Source organism: Oryzias latipes, chromosome 10 (assembly GCF_002234675.1).
Source record: "Oryzias latipes chromosome 10, ASM223467v1".
Classification (NCBI taxonomy): Eukaryota; Metazoa; Chordata; class Actinopteri; order Beloniformes; family Adrianichthyidae; genus Oryzias; species Oryzias latipes.
In genome coordinates this window covers 10102092-10129539 of record NC_019868.2, presented here as the reverse complement: position 1 = coordinate 10129539, position 27448 = coordinate 10102092, and the positions used below count along the sequence as shown (strand labels likewise).

General features: G+C 40.7%; 2 protein-coding genes and 1 long non-coding RNA gene across 4 annotated transcripts; 1 reads left to right on the top strand and 2 right to left on the bottom strand.

Annotated features, from left to right (window-relative positions):
- The first annotated feature begins 28 nt into the window (after positions 1–28).
- Positions 29–6391, top strand: LOC110015727. The gene is made up of 3 exons (XR_002290972.2): positions 29–2233; positions 3799–3948; positions 6203–6391. It is a non-coding gene; the product is annotated as an uncharacterized LOC110015727 (long non-coding RNA).
- A 6918-nt stretch (positions 6392–13309) lies between these two features.
- Positions 13310–15269, bottom strand: LOC101163585 (mid1-interacting protein 1-like). 2 transcript variants are annotated; one of them, XM_004073097.2, is made up of 2 exons: positions 15119–15269; positions 13310–14327 (listed from the first exon to the last, which is right to left on the bottom strand). In XM_004073097.2, exon 2 carries the CDS (start codon positions 14281–14283, stop codon positions 13795–13797), a length of 489 nt encoding a protein of 162 aa, XP_004073145.1. In that variant the 5' UTR covers positions 14284–14327; positions 15119–15269; the 3' UTR covers positions 13310–13794. The 2 variants fall into 2 exon arrangements, with proteins under 2 accessions (XP_004073145.1, XP_004073144.1); XM_004073096.4 differs by lacking the exon at positions 15119–15269 and adding an exon at positions 14542–14685.
- A 1106-nt stretch (positions 15270–16375) lies between these two features.
- tspan6 (tetraspanin 6) lies at positions 16376–27429 on the bottom strand. The gene is made up of 8 exons (XM_020706444.2): positions 27156–27429; positions 21115–21303; positions 20930–21004; positions 20748–20843; positions 20135–20290; positions 19968–20051; positions 17013–17097; positions 16376–16921 (listed from the first exon to the last, which is right to left on the bottom strand). The coding sequence occupies exons 1-7, from the start codon at positions 27240–27242 to the stop codon at positions 17029–17031; spliced, it is 756 nt and encodes a 251-aa protein (XP_020562103.1). The 5' UTR covers positions 27243–27429; the 3' UTR covers positions 16376–16921; positions 17013–17028.
- Positions 27430–27448: the final 19 nt, after the last annotated feature.

Here is a 27448-nt window from a genome sequence, read left to right as displayed (position 1 = left end):
TCTTAATTTCCTTCATATATGCCCTCCATCATCAGAAAAATACCACAAGAACATGTTAAAGACACCAAAAACATGATTTTCTTTGGAGTGGGTCTTTAATTATTGACAGTCCTAGAATCTCTCCTCAGTGAGGGCAGACATGCTGACATTTTTTTTTCTAAAAACTTGTTAAAAAAATAACTTCTGTCAGGAGAAATTACATAATCTCACAGAGAAAGCTGAATCTGACCGTGATAGTCAACTCTCCTCTGCTCAGCACATTTGTTTTCATGGCTCTAGTGGTTATGGTTAATTATTATCCTAAGATAATAGCCATGAAGATTCAGCCTTTAGTCCGTTCCCATTTTTTTCTTTTTTAATTCTGTGAAGAGTTTTACCTTAACATTACCTTGTTGTTTTGTTTGCTTTCTCTTTAAAGCTCTGATAAATGGAGCTTTAAGTCTGTCCAGTGAACCTGCAGTGAACCCCAGCATACCCTGATCGACCCCCCCCCCTTAGGCCATTATGGCAGCGCGTGGGTCTGGAACAGTTACAGCGACCTCGTGTCATCTAGTGACTCGCTGAGGTTTGTCTTTATTTTATCCACAAGAGGGAAGCAATGACGGCGGCTCGGTGCACATCGAAGCGAGCGAGCCATCCTCGTCACGCTTAACGGTTAGCTGCGGTTTCATCGATGCTGCTTTTGGTGACATTAAACTCCCCTCCTGAACCTGTGCAGATTACAATCAGATCCGTAAACATTTACCATAATCTAAACACATGAGCCTGTCTGGAGGGAATTTTCATAATGCCACTTAAAGAGGCAGTAGAAACATTTTAAAAGGATCGATAAAACAGGTTTACTGATAAAATTACAGCCACTGAGATGGAATAGTCCATGCAGCGTTCTCCTGTCAGCATATGGGGCCCTCTTTGTGGTCTCTGTGTGAATGGGGGGGGGATTGTACTGAGATAGGACATGGCAGCCCGTCCCCGACAGGGCCTCTTGGTGCAGATGGTCCTCTCTACAGTGTAACCTGTGCCAGCGAGGTTACTGCCGTTCACTGAGACCTGCTGCCAGCCCCCACCAGCCGGCACATCCTACCCCCCCCCCACCCCCCACTCGCACAAATGTGCGCACGGAACCTGCAGGATCAGTTTTTGAGTCGGCTCATGTCTGATTTTTTTTTTTTTTCTTTTGTTTCCTGGATGTCATTGCGCTGATCACGTTTCACTAGGTGTGGGGACTTCTCAGAAAGCCCCCTCCAGTCCGCCCTCCACACCGAGCCCCCGGCATGCCGTGCTGCCCATTGGCCTTCCTGAACGAGGCAGCACACTGTGATTGGAGGGAAAAGAAGGCAAGTCTGCACAAGGACCACTTACAGACTGACATGGAACGAGGAAGAAGAGATTTTTGGTTTGTTCTAATGTGAAGAAGTGAAACTTCCCTGAAAGTACAAGTTAACACACTTTGGTAAAAGTTTTTTTAAGGAAAGAACCTGTAACTTTGAAGTAAAAGCTTCATCGGGTGGTTGGAGGGAGTCTTCTTCTGTCTTTAGTCTCTTTTACTTCAAAGACCCGACAGGAAGTTCAGTTTTATTTTTTTTACATTAAAAAAAAAAAAAACGTGCGCGAACTTGTCCTGTTCTCACTGGGTGAACCGAGGACATTCGTTTCTTCAGTTGAGTTATGTAAGAGGCCTGTTTGAAGAGAACAGAGAACCCACATGGAAGGGGGGCGGGGAGTCCTGTATCTAATGTTGAGTCTGGATCTTTCTTGTACTCAAACCCTCCTGAAATCAGGTCACAACGCTGATCGGAATCTAAAAATCCAAGTGTTTTGATCAGCCTGACTGTTTGCTTGAGTTTATAGGAGTTAAGACAACATTACACAGTTGGTGTTCTCTCCTCCTATTCCTCCTTTACCTGGACATGATCACATTAAACTAACTGGTGAATTACATGCACCGCTTTGAAATAACTCTCCTGTCCCAGCTGTTCAATGTCCTTTTCTCTGTCTCTATAAGGGGACATCTAATGGGATTTAATCCAGCACCTCTGACTGCCAGTCCTGCAGCTCTAAATATAACACCAGGGAGAAAATATAGCTGTTCTGTGTTCCTTCATCACCGTTCTGCATGGCCGTTTATCTCCTCCCCACCACGTGAGCTTGCTCTGCATGCACACCAGCCTCTCATTGCTTTGTTTTTATGAACTCTGGTTACATTTGAGAACCCCTGAACCAAAATTTGAAGGTCAGTTTGCATTTATTTGCACTAGAAATTCTAGCTAAAGCTGGTTCCCTAGTATCGAATAGATGAAGTGTGTGTTTTCCTTTAGCAGAATTGCAGGAGGTGAAAAAAGTAAACATTGATATGTCATTTAATTCTCTTAATTTTACTGTGCAACAATAAACCCTTAACTTTAGTCATTTGGAAATCATTTTAAACACAAAATTCCGGAAAAGTTCAAGATAAAACTTTGAAAAGAATTAAAAGCTTAATTTCTAAAGAACAAACATCAGTTATTATAACAGAGCAAAATTGAGAAATGTTAAATTTTTTATCATTGAAATGAGTTCTTTCAAATTTAAATTTCAAGTTTCAATTCAAAACAGGCAACAAATGCCTAAAAAAAGTAAAAAAGAAAAGATTCAGTTAGGAAAATATATCGTAGATGTCTAGAAAGACAAAGTCTCAAAGGGTAAAGCAGAACAGAGGCACCACTAAAAGTAAGATTTGACAAAAAGATTAGCAAAAATGGTCAATTTTTATATTTTTGGTCAAATGCAAAAACATTTCACATTTCATAATTTATCATCCATAGCATCAACTAAAAAGTCATAGAAACTGCAGAAATGTCTGTCTGGAAGTGCCATATCTGCAGGTTTCTATTGAATCCCAAAATAAAGTGTCATCATTCAAAGTTGGAACATTGACCAGAGGAACACAGGTGTCCTGTGGGCCAATTTAATCATTTCAAGGTGGGTGGGAAAGTTCTGCTGGGAATCATGGGAAAAGAGGACAGAGACCTTCCATCATGTTCAGTTCATTGACCAGCATGGGATGATGGTCGTTACGTTCAGACAAAATGGGCAGAATGCATGTTTTGGAAGAAACTATTAACACTAAAAGGAATATTTAAAAGTTTTAAAACCCTTTTTGAAGATTTCACCAAATAGCAGAGCAGTAAAACAAGGTTCATTGCATTAGTTTATGTATTAAGGAAGGAGGCAGGGAATGAGGAGGAACCGACCCATGGCCTGTTTCTGCTCTTTCTTTCTACATCCTATCTGAGGTTCTGACGTTTTTCTCCTGCAAACAAAACCACTAAAGGCTCAGAGGACATCAAACTGAACTGCAGACGGAGGCGACAAGCTGTGCTGGAGCTCTGAGTGTGCCGTTTCCTGAGAACTGCAGGGGTCTCCAGCAGATCTGCAGACAATGGCTCACACTCACTGGGTCAGCACGGTCAGCCTCGCTAAAGCAGATTAGATTGAAAGCAGAGCAAGCAGACACAAAAACACAAACCTTTTAGCCTGTTTTTTTTTTTGTTTTTAATCTCTGTGCAAGGATGACCTTGATTATCATCCAACCAGATACGATGAATCTATGTAAAAACCGGCCCTTGCCGCTCCTAGTACTTTTATACATACACATATTAGAAACAAAAATATGAACTTTTTGTTCCTATTCTGCTGACATCTACAAAGTATAACCGATATGAAAACAAATCACAAGTACAGCTCTCTGTAGTGTTTGCTGTTCTTTTGCTGATTATCTTTCAAATTTGATGAAAGATCTTCTGTCCTTTTCCTCAGAGTACGAAAAGGGAATCTTAAAAGATGCTGTTTCGTGCATGCACGGCAAAAGGCTGGGATGACCTACAAAACTTGCACATCCAGCGAATGGGGTTATAAGCAAGCGAACTGCAAACCGGGCTGAGAGGATTGTTCTCTCTGTGTCAGGCTGTAAGCTGCTCTGGACCGCGCTGCCTCTCTCACATCTTACATAACACCAAATGATCCTCCCTTGCATGCTCCAGAGTGTCTCCTGATAGTGGTGTGATATTCTGCAGCAGTTGCACTGATGCTTTGATTTGACCCCAAAGTTTCACCCTCAAAGTTTTTGCTTTTTGTCAACACGCAACATTCGGGTGTCCTCCTTGTTTTTTTGTTGGCTTTGTTTGTGTTTTTGGCTTGCATTCTGGAAAACCCGAGCCTAAAGGTGGAATGCGGTGTTCCCGACCTTACATCTGTGTATCCTCGCTGACAAGACAAAGAGTGAAAGAGTGGGCTTTACAGACGGGATTTACAGCTGCAGCCGTGCATGGGCCTTCTTTGAATGTCAGCAATAATGAGGGAAACACTCAGCTGAATATATTTCTGTCGAATCAGACACGCACTCCAAGTGTCCAAAAATAAAAAGGATTTTCTTTGCAAAATGGACATCAAAATGATCAGTGCAGACATATTTTCCGAAATTTCCCTGTGCTAAGTGTGCTAACCATCTTTTTATTGTTGTACATAAAAACAGAACAGGAAGAGCAAGTTTACAGTGACTACACAATGATGTAGGGGACATGAAACCACCAGAAAGAAGCACAAAATGACCTCCGAAACACGGAACGACCACAAAGTAACTAAAAGCAGAACACAGGAGATCAACAGAAAGAACATCAGAGGGAGGCAGGATCATTGAGGATAACTGGAGGTTTAAGATAAAATATAAAGGGAAAGAAGAATTTCCTTAGAGATTTGAGGAGGAATCCCTGTAGAAAAAAACAGCAAAGAGTCACAATTGTCCTGAGATGATCTCCTCTCCTAGCTGTTTCTAAACTTGTGAATGTACAGATATCTGTTAGTACTGTCTCTGTTAATGAAAAAAAAAACTAGTATGGTTGCGGAAAAAATTTTTAGGCTGATAAAAGTAATTTTAAAAGTAATAAAGATCAACATAGTCATAGAAAAACAAACTAATGAGAAGGATCCAGAAAAAGATAAAGGTAAAAGTAACTTTACACTCTTTTGACGCAATCACTGCAATCCAAGAGTTTCTGTTACACTCAAATTTAAGATAATCAAGCACCAAAACAAAAATAATATAATATCTGAGAATCAGAAACATATCCAGAGAGATGTAAATAACTAATCAGATCCAAATAAAACAAGCTAAAATGTATACATTTATAATACATGTTTAACGTTAGACTGAATTCATAATGGTTATAGTTTAGTAATTGTAACCCTTGTGCTATCCAAGATGACCATTGATGTGTCCTCCCTACCATGACAAAGGTGGATAAAGGTGGAGAGGATTTTATGTAATCCATGGACACCAGTGAAGATCACAAATCATTGAAGGAAAAATCTAGATGACCTCACTCCCAATGTCAAAGTGTCTAGAATAGCACAAGGGTTATAGACCCACTCCAATGAAAATTGTGTTTTAAACATCTGGTGGTGTTTTTCTGATGATAGAGAACATGTATGAAGAAATGTAAGATTAACATTGCATTTCTGAGTATTTCTTTATTCAAATTGTTGTGAATCAGGAGCAGATGCAAAAAAGCTGTTTGAAAAAGATTGTATTATGTAGAAAATACACTGTTCTCCTCATCTGAACTGACATCTGGCTCTAAACTGGACAGTTGGATAACTACAGTAGAATATGGTTTGTCACTTTTTGAGCCGGTAATTTTAGGTTGAGGGTGTGAGAGGCTGCAAGCTAGCAGGAAAGCACATGAATGGATGGATGACAGGAGGTGGGGGTGGTCTTACCAATATTCAATATTCCAATGGTCCACATATTAGAGGTGAATTAAAAAAAAAAACTACTGCTGCTCTGTAGAAATTACGTCCTAGAAAACAACACAGTTTTTCCCCCTATAAATACTTTGGCTTAAAACAGCACAATCATAATTAAAAGACGATAGATCAGAGTGATCGGAGTCCAACCAAGAAAGATTTAATTCATAGGATCAGCATTAATTCATGTTTATGTTATGGTGCCTCTGTCAGCCCCGCCCCCTCTGCTCTGCTCTGCTCCTGACTCCACCAGCTGTGACCAATTCACTCCCATCAACCCTGTTGCTCAAAAGGAGACCCAGCTCCAGTATTCAACGCCAGTTTGTTACCCCTTATGGTGACTACGCCTGGGCCAGTCTGTCCATGTCTTGTTTATCCTTGCCTTGCCTCGAACTAACCTTGTACCTTCCTGTCTCAGGATTCATCAACACGAAGGTCACCGTGTGGAAGTTGTCTGTTACTCACCTGCTGCCTCTGAGAACTTTGGGACCGATGTGCCGCGGTATCACCTCCAGCCACATCACGAGCCTCGCTCCAGTCCGGATCGCCAGTCTGCCAAAAACAAGCCTGTTATCTCCATTGAGATTAAATACTACTTACCAAGCCACTCACCTGTGTGATCATTCTGGGTTTCAGCGTCTGGGTTTGTCTTGCCTGAGAAATATGACAGTTTAGACTGTAAGAAAATGTTTTACAGCCAGAAACAAACCAATAGACAGAAAAACTATAGACCAGGAGCAAGACTTTAACCAGCAACCCTTTATCTGTAAAGTGACACTGGTAACCTTGCCCTTAACTAAATGTCAGTATTAAACTCTTCTTTTATTCTTGAGCTTAATAAATGTTAAGGTTTCCTGAAAAGAGCTTTTGTTATTGATCGTTGCCAAATATATTCGGGCTTATGCAAGATGAGATTCAAAGTTCACTGTGAAGGTAAACAATAACAGTGAGTTGTTTTTTTTTTTTTCCTGCCGGAACCTTTCACTGTCTAAAATATCTTCCACCAGACTCACTGACTCCCATCATGCAGTGCAGATGGAGAGGTCCTAACTGATGAAGCATCTTCCTCCCAACTTTTTTCAATGGAAGACTCTTGTCCTGGTGAATGTGTGCCACCATGCTGCATCTGGGCATTCATGAAGAAGTCCAACACAAATGCTAATGACATCAGTCTGCATGCTGGTTCACATTATGTCTGCAGCACAAGGCTTCACATTGTTTCTGATGCAGGCACAGAGATATGGTCTTCCCATGAGGCCATGTTACGTCACAACAATGCCTGCCAACACAGAGTACAAGCAAGGCGCGTCCCGTTACACAAGAACCAACATGTTATAACTTAAAGCACCTGGCATGATTTAGGATCAAGTTACAACCTGCTGGAAAGCCCTTTGGATTTCACTGACGTAAGTGAAAAAGACTGCAATGATTCAGAGTGGGAGTGTCATCAACAAATCACGCAATATCAAAATACTGAAAGTTTTTTTGTTTTAGTCATTGAAAAAAGTCCTACAGGCTTAATTTCAGTGTAGCTAACTAAATGTTTTCCATCACCTTTCTAACTATAGAGCATGGCGGTGGATCAATCATGGTTAGGCCAATCAAACAGAAAACACTCCACTGTGTGTGTGTGTGTGTGTGTGTGTGCCCATGGTAATTCCAATGGCAGAAATAGGAAAGGCAGATGGCCTTTTCATAAAGATAACGATGTCATGAGCACTTGGAATTCCCAACCCAATCCGAACACTTTCTCGCGTGCGGCTCGTCATCACAAACCAATTGAAACTTGACAGAAAAATGTCAGAATATAATTGACTCAAATACGCATAAATATTTTTGTCTTTCCAATTTCCAGTATCAGTATTGCTTCAAAGTAAAATCGAGTCCCAAGTCTCCCACTGCCTCTTGGCAGAGTGTGTTTAACCCTTGTGCTATCCTAGGCACTTTAACATTGGGAGTTGGGTCATCTAGACCCACTAGACAGGGCTCTGAACCTTTTTTCTTAAATGATTTGTGAACCTCAATGGTGTCCATGGATTACATGTAATCTTTCCACCTTTATCCATCTTTGTCATGGTAGGGAGAACACGTCAATGTAAGAGTGGGGTCATAGGATTGCACAAGGGTGAAGTGACCATTTTCAATGAAAAGTCTATGTAAACCCGCGGAGAAATAAATAATGGCGGTTTGTTCCTGACCGGAATTCTATGACAGCAAGTCTTTCATATATTGGAATAGAGCTGTGAAAGAAAAAGCCTGGAGCAAAATTCATGAGATTTTAATCCCTTTGGCATTTTACAGCAAGCCTCTTCCAACTGTAGGGGGCTTGGTGTTTAATATCAACAGTGAGCAGTAGAAAAAGAAGAAAAAACCCCTCCCTGCTTGTCAAGTGTGAATGTCTATATGTGCATGAACCTGCGTTTAGCCCGTTCTTGCCCTGAGTGTCTGTAGCTCTAACTTTCTAGTCTTTTAGCAAAAACCAACATGGACAATCTGACTTCCAGCCACAAGTGTTTGGCCTCGCAGCTTTATGTCCCATTTTGGTTTTTAGTCGTAACCCTTGTGCTATCCTAGGCACTTTAACATTGGAAGTGGGGTCATCTAGACCCACTAACCAGTGTGCTGAACCTTTTTTCTTCAATGATTTGTGATCTTCACTGGTGTCCATGGATTTCATGAAATCTTTCCAAATTTATCCACCTTTGTCATGGTGGGAATAACACGTCAATGTAAGGGTGGGGTCATCTAAGATAGCACAAGGGTTAAAGATCAAAGCAGTACTTTAAAACATGCAGTGAAGTAGCAACGTCAAAGACTTACCATACTTCATCTTGCCTAAATTTCTCATTTTAGCAATATTTTTGTTGTAGTTTTGGAATTAAAGTAATAAAGTTAGAAACAAAGATAAACAACAGAAAGGTCTGAAGTCACTACATGTGGATCAAGTCTAAGCCCCCATCCTTGGTGTGAGGCCTTATGTGTTAGTTTGAGTGAAGCTGGGCATTGAACATTTTTAAATGCTCCAAATTTTTCTGCATGGGAGAGTTATGATATCTACCCACCGCTGTGAAATGACATGCTTAGTTATTGATTAAACTCCTCTGAAGTTTATGACTCTGTGCTGCCTATGAAGCAGTGTTACATTAAAAATACATTTTTGCTGCTAAATACTTTACTTAATTTTTAAGACTTCAAAAAACAGCTTTCACGCACTAAGAAAAGATCCCACAATTCCATTTTTGGTGCCACAAGAGAACATGTAGTTTCTTAGATCAGATTCTTTAGTCAACTGAAAATCAAATATTCGCTTTTTTCCACGGCAAAGTCTGTTTTGCTTGTTTCATTGTTTATCAAAAGTGCCTGCAGATGAAAGCAAACAGTACAGTGAATAGAGTCAGCTGTTGGCTCAGGGAACGGTGCTGTCGCCATAGAAAATAAAAGTCCTCAATAAGGAGAACAAAGATAAGAGCAACCATGATATGGGCCTGAGACCCAGATAAATGTTCCAGCTTTATTTTGAATTATTGACCTGGGGCAATCATCACCTGTACGTGGTTGACGTGACCCGTCTGATAAATGGATAATCTCTGCACCGACTGGGTGTCTCTGGCTTTGCAGATTTTGTGCAACACAGGGGCAATGCCAGGGAGGGGACAGCCGCCTGGAAATCACGCAGCCCCATGCTGGCAGGATGGGCAGGACGAACACCTTTCCAAATCTTTCACCCCACGACTGCCGTGGATGTCCCAAGGTCTGTCTGTCACATTGCACTGCACACGTTGCAACATGCGGGCTCGCCAAAATTACCACACATGAGGGCTTTTAGAGCTAAGACTAATGTCATTAAGACAGACTGTATTACACACACAGCTTGACTGCATGATGAAACCGAGTCTCAGAGAGCACTGGGTGGAAGCAGACATCCCCTCTCAGGTTTCTCAAGACTTCAAAGTGACTTGGGAATCAGGCGGCCGTTCCTGTTTTGCAGACTATCAATGTCATGGAGCTGCAGCACTGAGAAACACTCAGTCACTGCTATTTCATTTACAAGACCAGAATAGAAGCAGGCCCAGATTTAGTCAGCCCAACTACGGGGTGCAGGTAGAAAACCAGGGTGGGGTCAAGTCTGGGTGTGCTAAGAGTTTGGGGTGTCATATCCCTCTGAGCTCCTAAAATCCATAGAAAACCATGCAATCATCATGTCTATCATCTCCTTTGATCTTTTTGATATATCTATAAAGTTTTATGCTGAAAGCTCTACCTGACACTACCCTCTGCTGCAACTGGACATGGGACATGCACAAGTAGGATACTGGTTTGTTGAAGTTTTCTGTTTAATAAAAAATATATATATATATATATATATATATATATATATATATATATATATATATATATATATATATATATATATATATATATATATATATATATATATAAATAAAGGAGAAAATGACTCCTTGTGTTTTTTGTGTTTTTAGCAGTGCGATATTAAAAGAAATGAAAACCTTAATCATTTCTGAAACAACAGATGTTACTTTTTATTGCAGTGACAACATTTTAAATGAATATTTGAAAGGTTTTACTCCTGCATGATAAGTGACACACACATAAAAAGTATCTATAAATTGTATTTCTACCTTAAAATGGCATTACATTTGTCATAATTATACATTCTTTTTAATGAATTTTAATATGGAGTTGATGGTGACAGGTCTGTCTGTTCAGATCTTCAACACCTCAACTGTTCTGTAAAAAAAAAAAATTTGGATTAAAATTCAAACTTTTTCCTCTTTCCCTTTCTTGAGTTTACCTTTCCTATTTCACATAGCAGCGTATATTTGTGTGACTTGTTCCAATAGCTCCTACGCCTCACAGTGAGGAGCCTCTGATTCAAATCTCAGCTGGATCCTCTGTGTGGAGTTTGCATGTTCTCCTCATGCATTTGCGTGTTTCCTCTGGGCATCCTTGGTTTCTCTCACAGTCCACAAACATGCTTCATAGGTTCACTGGTGATTTAACTCGTCCATTCCCAAAAGTGGGAATGTAAGTGTGTCTTGTTGTTTGTGAGATGGACTGATGACCTGTCCACGGTGTACCCCGTCTTCAGTAGCATAGTGTCTGCATCCCTGTGAGCCCAAACATGAATCAAGTGGGTTGAATGGACAGACAAAGAAAGTTTATTTTAACTTGAATACTGGTGAAGTTGAGCCAACTGAAAACATCTCTGCTGCCTGACCTTTCATGAGGTCTTTCAGCTGCTGCAACCACAGACTCAGCTGCCAAAAAACAAACTGTAAGATAACATAGGGCTGTATGCCAACAAGTGCGCACATGCTCTTGTTTTACTGTGCCAGGCGAACCCTTGTGCTATCTTAGATGACCCCACCCTTACTTTGACGTGTTCTCCCTACCATGACAAAGGTGGATAAAGGTGGAAAGATTTCATGTAATCCATGGACACCATTGAGGTTCACAAATCATTGAAGAAAAAAGGTTCAGAGCAATGTCTAGTGGGTCTAGATGACCCAACTCCCAACGTTAAAGTGCCTAGGATAGCACAAGGGTTAATGTCAAGCGGCAAGAAAAATCCCCTCTACTGTTTTTTTTTTCTTGGACTGAAACATTCAGGCTGCAACTGTGCCTAAAAGAGAAACTCATTTCTGCCTGTTCTGTTTGGGAAGTAAAGGGTTACAAATGTAAAGTTTAAAACTATCTTTGGTGTATGGATGACAGTTATTTTAATGTTACATTAACTTTGCCATGTTGACGTTTTGTTTGAAAAAAAGCAGTTTTGTCATCTGTAACTTTACAAACTTTCTCAGAGCAAATATTGACAACATACTGCATCTATACTGACTGCTTGCTTTGAAAAGACTTTCAGCGCTGACTTTGCTCACACAACTGGAACCAAAGTTTTTTATGCTTTGAGTGCAGATTGCTCCAAATCCCTGCTACACAGGATCTTCTTCCGCCTGGCTACAGAGCTGAGAACAAATCTGCAACTGTATTGGTTTATTTGAATGCATTTCTGAGGCTTTGATTTGGCTCTCATTACCTTTTCATCATCTAAATTCATTAGTTATTTCTTAGTTGTTTTTTCCCCCCAAATACCTGAAAAATGAAAGATGACCCTGTTAGCTGGGGATTACACTGCTCCATCAAATTCAAGATGCATCATTTGTTTGCTGAATTTCGTTTTTCAGCTTGGTATTAAGTCTCATCCTGACTGACATTCCCTGTGGGGCCAGCTGTCACCAGTCGAGTTGACCCAGTTTATTTGAGTGGGATGAGGCTCACTGCCCAGTGCGGACATCTTGGTCTGCAGTTGCTTGTATGGTCCTTTGTCTGTGGGAACAGAGCACCCGCCTCTCTCCACACAGCTCAGCTATTCTGCAAACTCTGTGACCTCCATCAGCTTGCTCCTGGTCGGAGGATTGACTACACCAGGCTGCTTCCTGGATACTCTCCTCTGCTATGATTGGTGGATCTGTTGCTAAGGGAAGGACTATATGCCAGCACAGACACATGGGAGGCTTCATTTGTTTTACAGAGCTATGGACTGGTGTCACGTCAGTGCTCCGAGGTGGTGTCCTTTGAGCTTCTTCCCCTGATGTTTTAAGTGTTTTACAACCCTTTATTGCCTGTAGCTCTCACTGCCAACATCATAGAGTAGTGGATTCTATAAAAGGTTAAAGAGAACTCGTTCAAATCATATTGAGGAAGTCTAACATTTGTTTCCCCAAATAGTTTGAAAACTGATCATTCTGTAAGATTATACTGGCTTCAGTTTACCAAAACTACAGGCCTTTATATGAAGCTATAAGCTTACATCAAAACATTTAACCCTTGTGCTATCTTAGATGACCCCACCCTTACATTGACATTCTCCCTACCATGACAAAGGTGGAAAGATTTCATGTAATCCATGGACACCAGTGAGGTTCACAAATCATTGAAGAAAATAGGTTCAGCACACTGTCTAGTGGGTCTAGATGACCCAACTTCCAATGTTAAAGTGCCTAGGATAGCACAAGGGTTATGCGGCCACTACAATTGAATGTATTCAGGCTTCCGTGTTCAACCCTTGCGTTCATGAATAGCTATGCAAATCTTTCAAAACCGTTTTTGGTTGGGCTGTACATCTAAACCAATTAAACGGGTTTTAACCTTTAAAATAAATCAAACTTTGACCATTTAGGGACTCAGATTTGATAGTGAAGAATTTATATTGTCCCTTTCAATTCACGGAGGTGACCAGTTATGAAATTTAATAAAATAAAGAGCTGCGAAAGAAAAAGCCTGCAGCAAAACTGAAATTTTCCCCTGATTTGACATTTTGCACCAAGCCTCTTTCAACTGTAAGGGGCAGACATGTGCTAGTTAACGGTAGAAAAAGGTGAAGTCCCACCCTGCTTGTACAGTGTTTGTACACCATAATGCCAAGAAGCTGCATTCTTGAACAGGCCTTACATGCCCATGTGCCTATAGCTTTAAAATAGCAAGTAAATGAAAGGTTGGAGAGTTCAAATTCCAAGTTTTTTTTTATTTTTGTTGAACTGCATCAATATAAAAACCCATTTCTAGAATGTTTAATTACAGACAAATTAGCCATTAGTCACAGTGAACTGAACAAGTGAAGACAGAGTCAAGGCACAGAACCAGGTGGGAAGGTCTGAGCTACACAGGTGAGGGCCCTTCAGCTCAGTGTTACAGGTATTTACAGTTTGAGAGAGCGGGGCAGAAGAACCAGCATCTCCTACAAGCAGAACCTCTCGGTCCAGACACGGATGAGGGTTCTGGATGCAGAGCATCATCTGGAGAACAACTGAACCTCCGCCATGGGTCAGGCTTCATAGGTTCCTGGTGGGGCGGTTAAAATGGCTTTACTCAGGAGTGAGAAGACTGGTGGCCCCGTTAGTTCACGTCTGAGATTGCACAAGATATCCCGTTAACGTTCGAGTCCGGTGGGAGTTGGAGGGAAGGGAGGGAGGAGGGGGTCGCGCCGGCTTATCGCATGAAGTTCCCTCCTCCGATCTCCCGCTTGTATCTGCTGGTGAGGTTGTCCGCCTGCAGCGTCAGCTTGGACAGAACTCCGAACAGTCCCCTGAGGTGATAGTGAAACTGCCGCTCCAGGTCCGCGTTGTCGTCCAGGGGCAGGGCCCCGGTCACCGGCTGCTGCTCCTCCTGCTTCACGGCCATCTCCAGGAAGCTGGCGCCGCTGCTCATCTCCCTCCGGAGGAGACCCCACTCCATGTCGTTCTTGATGGACTTGAGCAGCAGGTAGTGCTCGTACATGTCCCTCTGCTTGTTGGAGCACGGCGGCTCGTTGTTGTTGGCCTCCCCCTGGCTGCAGGCCTGCTCGTCCAGCGGCAGGTCCCGCAGCAGGCTGGGCACCATGATGGTCTCGTCCATGTTGTTGGCGGCCGCCATGAAGCGGTGCATGACGTTGATGAGCGAGTGCTTGTTGGTGGAGGAGTCCCCGTTGATCTGCATCATGGTGGAGGCGGGTGGAGGCTTGCAGAGCTGCTAAGGCGGCGGATCTGCAGGGAGGCGGAAAGGACACCAGATTGGTTGCAATGCAAACTACTGAACCACAGCTTTAACACGACCTACCAACAAACACGCATCAATATTATTTCACAGCCAAATTAAGAGTTCCAGCATGTAAACATTAAGATAATTAGGCGCAAAACTGCAGTAATTTAATCCGCAGCAAATTAAAGGCACTCATTGCAGAATTGCAACCTAACCAACCTGGAAATCGATCAACAAACGGGGGACTCGTTTCTTTGGAGGAACTCCACGAACCGAACACCCGCCGTGCAGCAAAGCAAAGATTTCCTCGGTTAACGACGAGCCTAATGCCGCTTTTATACCGGAGACGCCGGCAGGGAAACGAAAGGGAGGAAGAGGGCGGAGCCTGCGCGAGCATCTGATTCCCAGCGGCCAATCATATTACAGTTTTCACCCATCAACAAACATATTTGCTCAGGGCTTGTCTGAATCCTGGCAACTTCCAGTTTGTCAATCCGTTAGTGGCCTCGAGGCACAAAACGATAATGAGATGCTGAGCGGCAGGTTCAACACCTTTGTGATCTACAACTGTTTAACACACACGTCCATGTAATTCTGTTACTTTAAAAAAAATAAAGGATGTCATCTGTGCAACACTGCCACCTGCTGGCTGGATTGACCAAATCCTAAACTGCTTTTCTTTTGACCTCTGATGACCTCATTCATTATTCAAACCTGTTCATTTTAACTCACACTAACCAACCATTTAACTAAGAAACACCACCCCCCCGGAAAATCTCTTGGGATCCATTCTCACCCAAAGCTTCCCAGGCCAGAATGCTTCAAACCGTGACACCGACAGACAGGTCCGTTAACCGGTCCGGCTCGACTTAAGTCCGCATCCATGTCAGCTGGGTCAGATGACGTTAATGAACCATCAGGTGTTTGTTTCTGATGAGGATCTGATCCCTTCCACCTGAAGGGTGGCGGGACCTTTATCAACTGTCCCGCAACATTTAGCTTCCTTAATCGCACCAAAACAGTTCATTCTTGCTTTTCAGATTGTTTTTTTAAGGTCATGGTCAAATTTATTTAGGTAAATCTACCTATTATTTTGTGGAAAAATAAGACTAATTTGAATTAAAACCCTTTTTGGGAGGGCTTAAATTCAGAAATTCAGATCTTAGGTGGTAATTTTCTAAAAGTTATAATTTGAAACACGTGAAGTGATCATTTTTAGTAGATTAGTATTAAAATTAACTGGAATATTGAACCAAAAAAATGTCTCAAGTAGATTTTTTTTTTCAATAATGAAATAAATTCAATCAGTTCTAATACAAATGACAAATCTGTATGTATTTTAGTACGTTTAGGGGGAAGGTTAATTAACAGATTTTTTAAAACTATATTTAAATAAAAATGCACAAGTATAGTCTTTGTCAGACACCAAATTCTAAGTTTTTTTAGGATAGTAAATGCAATAAAAAAGCTCCTGCTATCCTACGGGTGCAATATTTAGCTGCACTTATCTAACATCATTTGAAACAGAAAAAAGTGGTGCCCCATTTCCAAAGGGAATAGAGTTTATTTTGTCAACACAGATACTCAATATCTCTGCTGTTTTGCGTTATGTGAAAAGGTTATAGTTATTAGCAGGCCAGGTTGTACTCCAAACAGTAATATGAGACTCAAGGCATGGAAATCAAACAATAATCTGGACATTTCATTAAATGGTAAATGGCAAATGCTTATATAGCGCTTTCTACCTTCTTATGAAGGCCCAAAGCGCTTTACAGTCACAGTCCCATTCACCCATGCACACACACATTCACACACTGGCGCCAACCTCCCACCAGAGGCAAGGTAGGGTTCAGTGTCTTGCCCAAGGACACTTCGACACATGGGCGTGCAAGGCGGGAATCGAACCTGCAATATTACGATCATGGGTCGACCGCCCCCGCCGCTGCCCCACAGCCGCCCCCATTAGGAAATTACATTTATATGTGAATTTCTTTAATTAGAGTCCATTAAAATCCAAAACACTCATTACGATTCATTTCCAGACCAGACGTGATTAAAGATACAGGTTTTTATTTTATCCAAGAGTATTTCACATGCATTCACAAAAGAAAATACAAAGTAACACAGAATACAGTCATAATAGCTGAATGAAATTGGCACGAATGAATGCAGGCTTTCAGCAGGACTGGCCCACACTGAGGCTCATTGCTACACCTCAGACTGATTTCGGGGTGGTGACATCTTCTTCGTCTTGTCCACGTTTTACATAAACATGAGTGGTGTTGAACATTTACTAGCTTAACATCTACAAATACACAAGGCAGCTGTGAGACAAGAGAAAATAAGTGAAAAACATTATGACAGCCATGATTTCCTCCAAGGAGTAACAAACTTGAAATGTCCAGGTCCCTTCTTTGCTTTTTTTCCCCCATGACCACTTTCATTTCAGCTCTTTTTTTTTTTTGTAAAGGTGAGACTGACTAAAAGAAGAAGAAGCAGGTTTTCCTCTCTAAAATGATAGTGACTAACACACACACACACACACACACACTAATAAAATCTTAACGGAGTTGGTTTGCAGGTGTATGCCGTCTTTGACCTGCAAGAACACAAAAAGACAGAGCCGCTTATAGACTCACAGAAATCCAGCGGTTCATTAAACTAAAGCTGAATAAAACAGAAACAATTACCTGATCACAGAAACGGTTAGACCATCTCATACTGGTTGTTGGTTATGTATCGAGACAAACAGCAGGCCAGGAATATCCCAAACACCTTAAAAGAGAGAAGAGGTTCCACAAATACATCAAATTTAAAAGTCCAGACTACTATTCTGGGTTATGAGTCTTTAAAAAAAAAAAACAGTTTCCACCAAGTCTGATGTAAATGTGGAAATGCAACATTTAACTTTTAAGATGTTAAACTTAATGAATGAGGTATGTGTTGATGTGTCACCTGAACAGACTTCCCCTCTGTGACCCACATGGACCCTGCAGTTACTCTACCAGCCTAACGTTAGAGCTGAAGATGCTGACATCTTCCTCCTTCATAGAGCTCAGTCATGCCTGGACCAGGGTCATGCTCCATCACTTCTCCAGTGCTTTAATACCTTCTAACCTCAACTCCTGAGGGATAAGTTGGTGCACATGAGGGGAACCAACATCTGCCTGCATGACCACCCCTCAAACTGTCTGCCTTTTGCGAGGAGTCACAACTATGAGATGTTTGTCTGCAGCAAGAAAATGGTTAATAATAGTCATGAACAAATAAGAGAGAATAGAGAACTGATACAGAACTTTGGGAACTGGTTCCCACGAGATTGACCATGTTTGCACCGCTTCAACGTTTCACAACAACGATCCTCTGTAGGTGGAGGACATGCGCTAGTGAACAGTAGGAAAAGGAAAAGAAGCCCCTCCCGAATTGTCCAGTGTGAACACTAGCGGTGCAGTGAATCATGGACAATCTGTGATCCGTACGGATCAGTAGCCACGGGTCAGCACACGTGTACCGCGGATCACCAGAAAATACATTTATGTTAAATTTGACTTATTTAAAATTTAATTTGCACATTAGGAAAAGGGAAATATTGCATTTCAGGAAGTACTCCACACAGATTTGGTCTCAAGACATGTAGATGTAACCAGGAACTACACGTTTTAGCATTTTGTTTGTGTTCAAAGTTCAAAGATGTCATTCATGTTTTTTAGGCTTCTACCTTTTTGTTTTTCCCCCTGTTATTTTTGTCCTTTTTACTGATCAGAAAAATGATCCGAGCAGTGATCAGAGAACCGTGAGTTTGGTGATCCGCTGCACACCATGGGCTAAACACGCATTCTAGAATGCGCGTCACATGCCTGGTGTGAACGTAGCTGTGGCCGTCTCTCACTTCTTTGCTCAGTATTGGATGCCCCTCAGTGCAGGAGGTGGGGAAAAAGAAAGAGAGCCAAGCTGTTGTGTTTGATGGAGGACGGATCAGAATGTACTCTGAAGTAAGTCTGGTAGAAAATGTTTGACTATGACTGAGCTCCTTCAGTGACAGACCGTTATACTGTCACCGTTTGAAGGAGCAAAACCTCACGGCAACACTCCCTGCTGCTGGGAGACTGTACAACCTGGGCTGCTCACAGTGAAGTACAACTCTGGTTTTCCAACAGTGCAATACATGCCACTACTTTTTAAAATCATACTCTATTCTCGCATTCCTTTAGTCAGCATGAAAATGTCTCCACTGCGGGATGAAGAGAGATTTATCCTATCTAATCTGATCCTGTTTTATCCTAAAATCCATAAGAACAAAGAAACCTGTTTGCTAAGTAAATTCTCCAAACACTTGTGTTTAGACGACAGGGAGCTGCGTTGCTGGTCATTTCTGGGTCTCCACTGCAGCCGCTAAACTCTGACACTGCCAGCAAGCATAAACGGACATGTGATGAAATTTCTCATGAAAAATATATTTCCTCGCGTAACAAACGCTGTAAACATTTCAGCTGGCTCTATCACTACACCAAACCATTCCAAGCTCATCTTGTCATGTGTTTTACATAAATTATTCTCAACTCTGCCTGAAATATACAAATGAATTGAAAAAGATGAGCTTTTTTTTTTAAACATGACGGATCTTACTATTTGTAAGCTGTTTTGTTTGCTTCCTCACACTTTTCCTACTGTTGGCACCCTTAGATTCTGTCAAAATGAAACCACAGTGTAAACAGTTTGTTGCAGGGACAGCAGATCCTCATTTCTCCTTGTCATATTAATTGTCCATGACAAGGAAGCTGCATTTAATTACAGGACACCACTAGGACTTTTCAGTTTGTTTTTCTAAATTAATCTCAAATGGGTTTGTATTTCCATCCTGTGTTTGTGATAATGACCTCTGCAACAATCACTCTCCTCCCTCCTTTCCACAGTGACCTTGCTTTTATTTGGGACATTTCTTCTTGAGGTCAATGTGAGGTTCTGATGTCAGAACGCTGAACTGTGATTAGCTGGGTGCAACAGAGGCCTAGCATTCACTCAGTGAAATCCCTAAGTATGCCTGCTGTCCTGCTTAAGAGTGACACTGTGACTGCTTGGATTTGTAAGGTTCTCATTGTGTTGCTGTCAGTGAAGAACAGAAGTTGTTTTTAATTCCCAAAGGATATTTGAATGGGACAGCAGTGGATGCAGTTTAATCTCAGCAGGCAGAAACACGGCTCTGGAGGTTTTTTTTTTCTTTGCTCTACATTTTTGAAGAACAACTCTGAGAACAAAACTCTGCATGAATCAGGATGCGCTCCAAAGTTGCTTCTTAAATCCAAAATGTTCCAATTGTCTGGAGTCCACTAAGTCCATGTGTGTAACCAGTAGGAACATGGACCTGATTGAGTGATTCAGGGGTATATTCTAAACGAGTCAATTATAGGACAGCCATCTCAAAGTGACTGTTGCAGTTGCAATATGACAAAGTCAAAGAAATCTAGCCTTAAAACAGCCAGAGCACCCTCCCAAAACTGTACGTCTTAGATGTAAAAGAAGTGGAGGATTCCTTTATCATATTGCCATCTGGGGCTTGAAAGCCAAGCCTTTTAAAGTGCAATTGAAAGCTGGAAACATGTCGCTGAAATAACTGCAATGATCATTGTGAATAGTGTCAGTCGCACCTGAAAGAATGCAATCCCAAATGAAATGCCAGCGATGACTCCCAGGTTAGATTCCATCACAGTTGTCACCAGTGCGAAGCAACCCTGCCAGATGAAAACAAAGAGAGACGCTGAAAGCTTTAAAAATCCCAGCAGGACCTTTGGCTGCATAGCTGTTCCACACTCACTGTTGTGAACACTTCTTTCCCAGCCTTATCAAGGTCTTTCATGATCTCCACAGTGCAATTGCCGTTGTCTTTACAGCAGCTTAGAGGGATTCCCTTGGAAATAAAGTAAGGCGCCTCCTTCCAGTCAGTGTAATTTTTCACTCCGCAGCAACGCAGCTGAAAACGGCAAACACTACAGTTTATACATGCCAAAGGAAAGCTGAGCATTCAATAAAGACAAAAGACATAAATGAGTGATATCACTGCAGATGCAGTTAAAGAATACAGTGGGGCAAAAAAGTATTTAGTCAGCCACCAATGGTGCGAGTTCTCCAATTTAAAACGATGAGGCATGTAAATTTAATCATAGATATACCGCAACTATGAGAGACAAAAGGAGAAAAATAACTGCAGAAAATTACATGTTCTAATTTTTAAAGAATTTATTTGTAATTTATGGTGAAAAATAAGTATGTAGTCAATAGCATGGTTCAACTCTGTATGTTATACAGTACATCTTGCAGAAGCTGCTCTGTTGCTAATGCTTCAGCACTGGATCTTCAGAGTTAAGAGAGGCCTTCAGCTTGTACTGTCAGATAAGAGCAACATGAGATCCAGGAAAACTGCCACTCACTGTTCTCTGGATGGTATCAAGTGCAACACTTAAGCTGTTTGTGCCATTGTAGGACCTCACTGCATTTTCATAAGCGGTTCCCATTACTGCCTTAATCTGGTAGGATTAAAAGAATAAAACAGAGCAGTTTAATGAACCAATATAACTACTGCATCTAAAAACGTAACGTGTCAGTGTCTCACCTCATGCCTGAAGATGAAGCCTGAAATTCCAGCCACAAGCTCAGACAGGAACACCAGGGTCAAAAACATGGCGTACTGACAGAACACACACACACACACACACACACACACACACACACACACACACACATGTGAGCTCCAAAACGTCCCATTTGAGGAGGGGTGCTGACCACTTCTTCTCTTACCAGTTTGAGCATCCACGGGCTACCGCGGCACGTGGCGAAGCAGCCGAACAGGCCGAAAATAACAATGATGGCTCCGGTCCCAATGAGGACATACGGCGCGTTGGTGCCCCCCTCAGAAGCCAGGGACAGATATGCCTCAAGGCTGACCTTACCCCACACGCCAACGGCCAGCAGCACCACACCTGTGAACTGAAAACCAGAGCAGCTTTCAAGAAAGAGAGCTGATGCATCGCTAACTGATCAACAACTGTTTCATTTAAGCAACATGTCTCAAAGGAAGGCAAGTCAAGCCCAGATTAAAAAAATAAAAAATAAGATCCAACCTAATTTATCAGACGCTGCAACTTGATTGGACTCCCATTTAAGGAAAACAAACTTTTTGAAAAACCAGCTAAATGACTTATTTATTCCTTGATGCATTAGTTTTACTGTTAAATTTTTTTTTAAATATGAGGTTTTTGGCCCCATTATTATTATTGAAACAAAAAACATTTCCCCTACACCAATAGGGGTGTAGGGGAAAATCGATTTGGCGATACAGCATGATACTTCATTTGGTGATATTTGTATCGATTGAAAATGCTGTCAAGATGACATTTATTTGATTATTTATGAGCGTCCTTCACCGTCTGACTCTCGTTTTCCACTTAAACCCTCAACCGCTAGTCTGCAGAACGGCACACTGAGCCTCTGAGCAGCTCTACACCCCCATAAAACCACTACAAGATCTAAGCCAGAAGCAGCTTGTGTTAAATGCTAAATGTCCTGTCAGCCTCACCCTCTCAGGTGTTCAGAGACATGTACCGCTAAGTCTTTGCTTGGGACGGGTACCGAACCGAGACTCAGTGCCACGTTGCTGCCAGTGCCATCTAAAACTGCAGATCGAGGTGATTTGTGGTGGGCTCCAGATGCTTTGGTCCTGACACTTAAAATATACCACGTATTGCAATACATATTGTATTATTGGATTACACTCCCCTCTTAATTATGGGAAATATTTTATAAATTAAATTTTAAAGAATTCATTTTTCAAAAACTTTTTGAATTTCTAACATGATCTCACTTTATTAAAGACCCACTCTTTGTGTGTTTTGTTCTTGTGTTGTTTTTTCTCTGATGATGAAATTGCACATGAAGAAAGTTGAGCTTAGAACTGCATTTCTTTGTATTTCTTTCTTCAATTTATTGTGAATCAAGAGCAGGTTAAAAAAATGTAGTTTGAAAAAGATTATATTTGCAATGGAGAAAATACACTGGGTGAGCAACAAGATCCCTGCTTCAACCCATTTTGTTGCATCCACTTGCAGAAATAAAGATCCATGTCCGTCTTCATTTTCCTCAGCTAGGCTTGAACAACATCTGGCTCGAACCTGTACGGCTGTATAGCTCCAATATTGCTCGCCATTTCAATTGCATCACAAATGTTAAGTTGGGGGTGTGGGGGCCAGTAAGCTAGCAGGAGAGCGCGTAAACATAGCTCAGTTATGGGTGACGGGAAGGGGGGCGAGGTAGCTCTGCTGTCTCTTACCACAACTTAGAGGTGAATTTCTAATAAAATCCTGCTACTCTGCAGAAACTATATTCTAGAAAATGACACTTTATTTGATTTTGGCTAAAAACAGCAGAAATCATACTTAAAAGAGCACTGGGAATGCTATTAAAATGGATTCAGAGATGATCAGAGTGGAACTTTAAAGTAATTTTAAATTACTTTACTTTAATTTAAAATTATTTTAATTAAATTTTAAAGGATCTGCCTGATTAATGCGAAACAGACATTAACGGTTAAATATAGATGTCAAATCTTGCTGAGTTTATACCAAGCAAAGATTGTGCATGGATTTAGTTACAGAGCTGGGATCTTCTAACCAGACAAATATCATCAATCTCTTTATTCAACTATGAAGCTCTGCATCCAGTAAAAAACCCAATTTACCTCCCAGATTTGCCTTAAACTGATGCTGTTCTTTTGGGGAAGCAAAATAAGTTAGAGGGCAGATAATACAGCGATAATACAAACGAAATTAACTTCTACATTTGATCAACTTTAGACACAACCTCACCAGTGGCAACATTACAGATCGAGATGTTCCAACTGATTTATGTAACTGTGAGTCTCAGCAAAAACACACCCAGGAAAAGCTTTTAGCCTGCATTTCAATCATCTCTGCGTTTTCCTTAACGCCTCAGTAGGAGTCATTAGCCAGACCAGAGGCAGCGGCTCAAACAGCCTGCAGCAATAAAACACCAGATGAAACCACTGACCTGAACTGCGTCTTGGAACAACATTAACGTCAGCTGATTGCTTAGTCTAAAGATTAACAGTGAGAGCAACCATAAGTGCCCATTTTCTACTGATGGCCATCTTTTGTTTACCCTTTGTAAATAAACTTACGTTGTGTGTGTTTGCAGGGAGACATCATCACCTTTCAAAAGACAGTTTCACCAATGAATACTTTGGTTGTTAAATGAGAAAAAAGGAAAAATGTGTGCAGAGGATTCCATTCATATATTTTTGTTATTCCTTTGCAGATGCATGTTATCAAATGAGATGCAGAATGAGCCTGAATGAAGTCTGAATCTACACATTGAATGTAAGTGATGTGAAGGGGTGGTACAAATATCACTCAAACATGGACTGTTATGCTCCATGTACAGCAAAATCGTCCCATCCCATAATAAAGCCACCACCGTGTTGGTTGTTGCACATGAATGTAAGTAAGGTTTATTTAAATAGCGCCTTTCACAGATAAAATCACAAAGCGCTGAACAATTAAAAAACATACAATACAGTAAAAGCAGAAAAACATTCCATTAAATACGATGTAAAGCAAAACTAAATTGAAGAAAATTAAACGTAGAATAAAAATATAACAATAAGAATGAAACCAGTCAGCCAAAAGCATTTATGAATAAAAGCGTCTTCAGTTGACTTTTAAAAGAATCGATGGTGTCGGCCACAGGAAGGGACAGAGGGAGGGCATTCCAGAGTCTGGGGACTATTGCCTGGAACGACCGGTCACCTCTGGTTTTATACTTGGTCTTAATCTTTAAAAGATTTTGATCCGTGGAGCGGAGGGCACGGCCAGGGGCGTAGGGACAGAGCAAGTCTGATACGTATTTTGGGGTCTGTCCATTTAAAGCTCTATAGGTTAAAACTAAAATTTTAAAATCAATAGGCCACTTAATTGGGAGCCAGTGCAAAGGAGGATAAAATGGGGGTAATGTGTGCCCTTTAGTCCGATCCTGTTAAAAGCCTTGCAGCAGTGTTTTGAACCAACTGAAGACGGTTAAGAACAGATTTTTTAAAACAAGTAAAAAGAGAATTACAATAATCTAAACAAGAAGAAATAAAAGCATAGATAACCATCTCAATGTGGTACTTTTAAAGTCAGAACCTTTCTTGGAAGGTCTAGGTATTTTCTTCATTAAAACATGTTTCCATTTATCATCATGTATAAATAAAATGAGAAACTAGACGGTGGTACTGTGTTCATTTTAACACGGTGTAAAAAAGAACCTGTCATATGAAGCTAAGAGGTTATTTACTGTGAAGAAGTACTTTACTGCACTTCTAAAATAAATGTCAACGTTCTTTATGTAATGAGTGATAATAAAATTATAGCTTTCTATGCATTTTAAATATATCTATTACCACCAGCTGCTCTTATATCCTTATCAAGTTCCAACAGGCTTTATTGAAAATGGTAGCAGGTCTACTGCACCCCAAGACTTTGTAAAACTACCCATAAACACAAAAATAAATTAAGATAGAGGAACTTTTAAATGCTACAATTATTGAAATCTAAATATAGCCTCCCTCTAAAATGATAACAAGGTGGAAACTTTTCTTTAAGAACCACATGGAGGACATTTTTTTGGTGTTTTAACATGTTCTATTGGCATTTTGCTGACGATGAAGGACATATATAATGAAAATTAAGCTTAGCATTGCATTTCTGGGTATTTATTTATTCAAATCATTGTGAATCAGTAGCAGACGAAAAAAATGAAGTTTAAAATAGAGTTTATTTGTTACGTTGGAAATACGCTGGGTAGGCCACAAGCCCCCTGGATATGGGTCAAAACTGTACGTCTGGATATCTTCAATATTGGTCGCCATTTTTGTTGCAGCAGTAATGTTAGGTTGGGGTGTGTGAAGGGCTGTAAGCTAGCAGGAAAGCGCATAAACAGACGGGAGTAGGGGTGGACTTACTCTGTGCCAATGGTCCCACCAACACTTTAGTGGTGAATTTCTAATGAACTTCTGCTGCTCTGCAGAAACTACATTTGGGCTAAAAACAGCATAATCAAAATTAAAAGACCACTGGGGACGCTTTTAAAATAGAGCAAGAGATGATTGGAGTGGGTCTAAAAGATATTTTATAATATTAAAACACTCCTAAAGGCTGGATGACAGCAGAACTGTAGGATTATCGGCAATGAGCCGTCTCCACTTTTACATACGTGGATCCATTTGGCAAAGCTTTTGACGATAAGCGGTCAGCTGATAAGAAATCTAAGATAGGCTGTCATGGAGCTGCAGTTAGGAGGGTGGCTGGTTCCTACTATTAAACCTAATTAAACCTGAGATAAATGACCAGCAGCGTTTGTGCCATTATTTTACCCTGCTGTTGTGTCCTTGAGCAAAGCCTTTAACTGCAATCACTCCAGTGGAGCTGATTAAAGGTCATAAATGAATGCATTTGTTCAGAACAGACACCAGGTGTGCATGAGAACATGGTGTCTTTGGAACATATAGTTCACTCTCTTCTGGATAAATAAATGTTAAAAAGTAAAAACAAGAGAAACAGTAAAGCCTGTTTGGTTCAAGAGATTTCCCTTAACCACATGACACAACTATGTGTTGATTCCTTCAGAAATGACCCTGGTATTCTGTTCGTCAAAAGCATCTTCTTAACTATTAGCATTTATATTTATCAATTTCCCAACAGTCAAACCAGATGCACTTAGTCTGTTTTTTGTTTTCCTTTAATTTGATATACTGACCTTTAATAATCAAATCTAAAAGGCCAGATTCAGCAGCAGAGTAGGAATAATGTTTAGCTTGTTTTCCTCCCACAAACAACTAACTTATATGCCAAACAACTTGTACAAAGCATCACAGATGAAAAGGGGGAAAAAAATGTTTTTTTTTTTTCCAGTGGTGTTAGATTTCTGTGAAGAAGAATTCTTATAAAAAAATAATTTTACACAAGACCTAATATAAGATAATGTGTGTAATCAGAATTTATTTATTTTTATTTAAAAAAAAAATACATTCAGTACCTTAAAAAGAAAAGAAATACTGAAAAGTACTCTGATGCAATTTATTTTAGATAAAAAAAATGTTTTTAACGTATTATATAAAGAAATTAAGTTAAAAAAGATACACAGATAAAGAAGCATTTGATTCCTTATTGATTAAATAAAAATCTATGTAATATCTTAAAGTAAAAGATAAAGTAAATCCTAATGAGTGGATATTTTACATCAAGACTTTCCCCGCAAAAATCTCATAACAAACAGTTAAGCAAAGTTATTCACGGGAAAGTTAATCAAGTTTTAATGGCTAAATCTTTAAAGTTTTTCTGTTTTTCATAACTAATTTGACAGTAAGTCGTGCTTTGGTGCTGAAAAGTAAATAAAGTGTTCATTTAAATGTACAGACAAGCCGCGAGATAATTCATTGTTTAGTAATGCAATTAAAACAAAACCAGAAGTGGAAATGGTTGAACCAAAATTAAACTAAAATTCTTCATTTGTTTTCGTAAACAGCTAACGGGCGCGTTCATGTACCGAAAAGAAAAAAAGAAATCTTAAAGTTCACTTTGGCGTCTTCCGGTCAATGTTTGGCACAAAAGCGGCAGCAGCGGGTCAATCAACAAGTGTTTTTCATTAAACACCAAACTAGTAGGGTAATTGCAGTGATTTTCCGCTAGCTTCAATGACATAGCTGATGCTCTGAGCTCTTTGTTGCCCCGTTGTTTGCTAGCTCCTCAGCTCAGCTGCCCCCCATTCCAAGTCCAGCCACGACTCACCCAGAAAATGAGGCTGTAGCAGATGAGAAAAGTCTTCAGGCAGGTTATCACCGGCTTCGTCTGCAGTCGTCGAGACGGTGGCGACATGTTGGGAGTTTTACTTCACAGCCAGTAAAGAGAGAAAAAGTTTTCTGCTCTCTGCTTCGACGCGGAAATGTTTGGGAGGAAAAAAGAAAAAAAACAACTTTCAGAAATAAATCCCAAAGGAAAAAGGGGAAGTGTCGTCACGACCCCAACATTCACTTTCCTGCGGCGATGAGGAGCTCTTCTCATACTGACGTCTTGAAAAACAC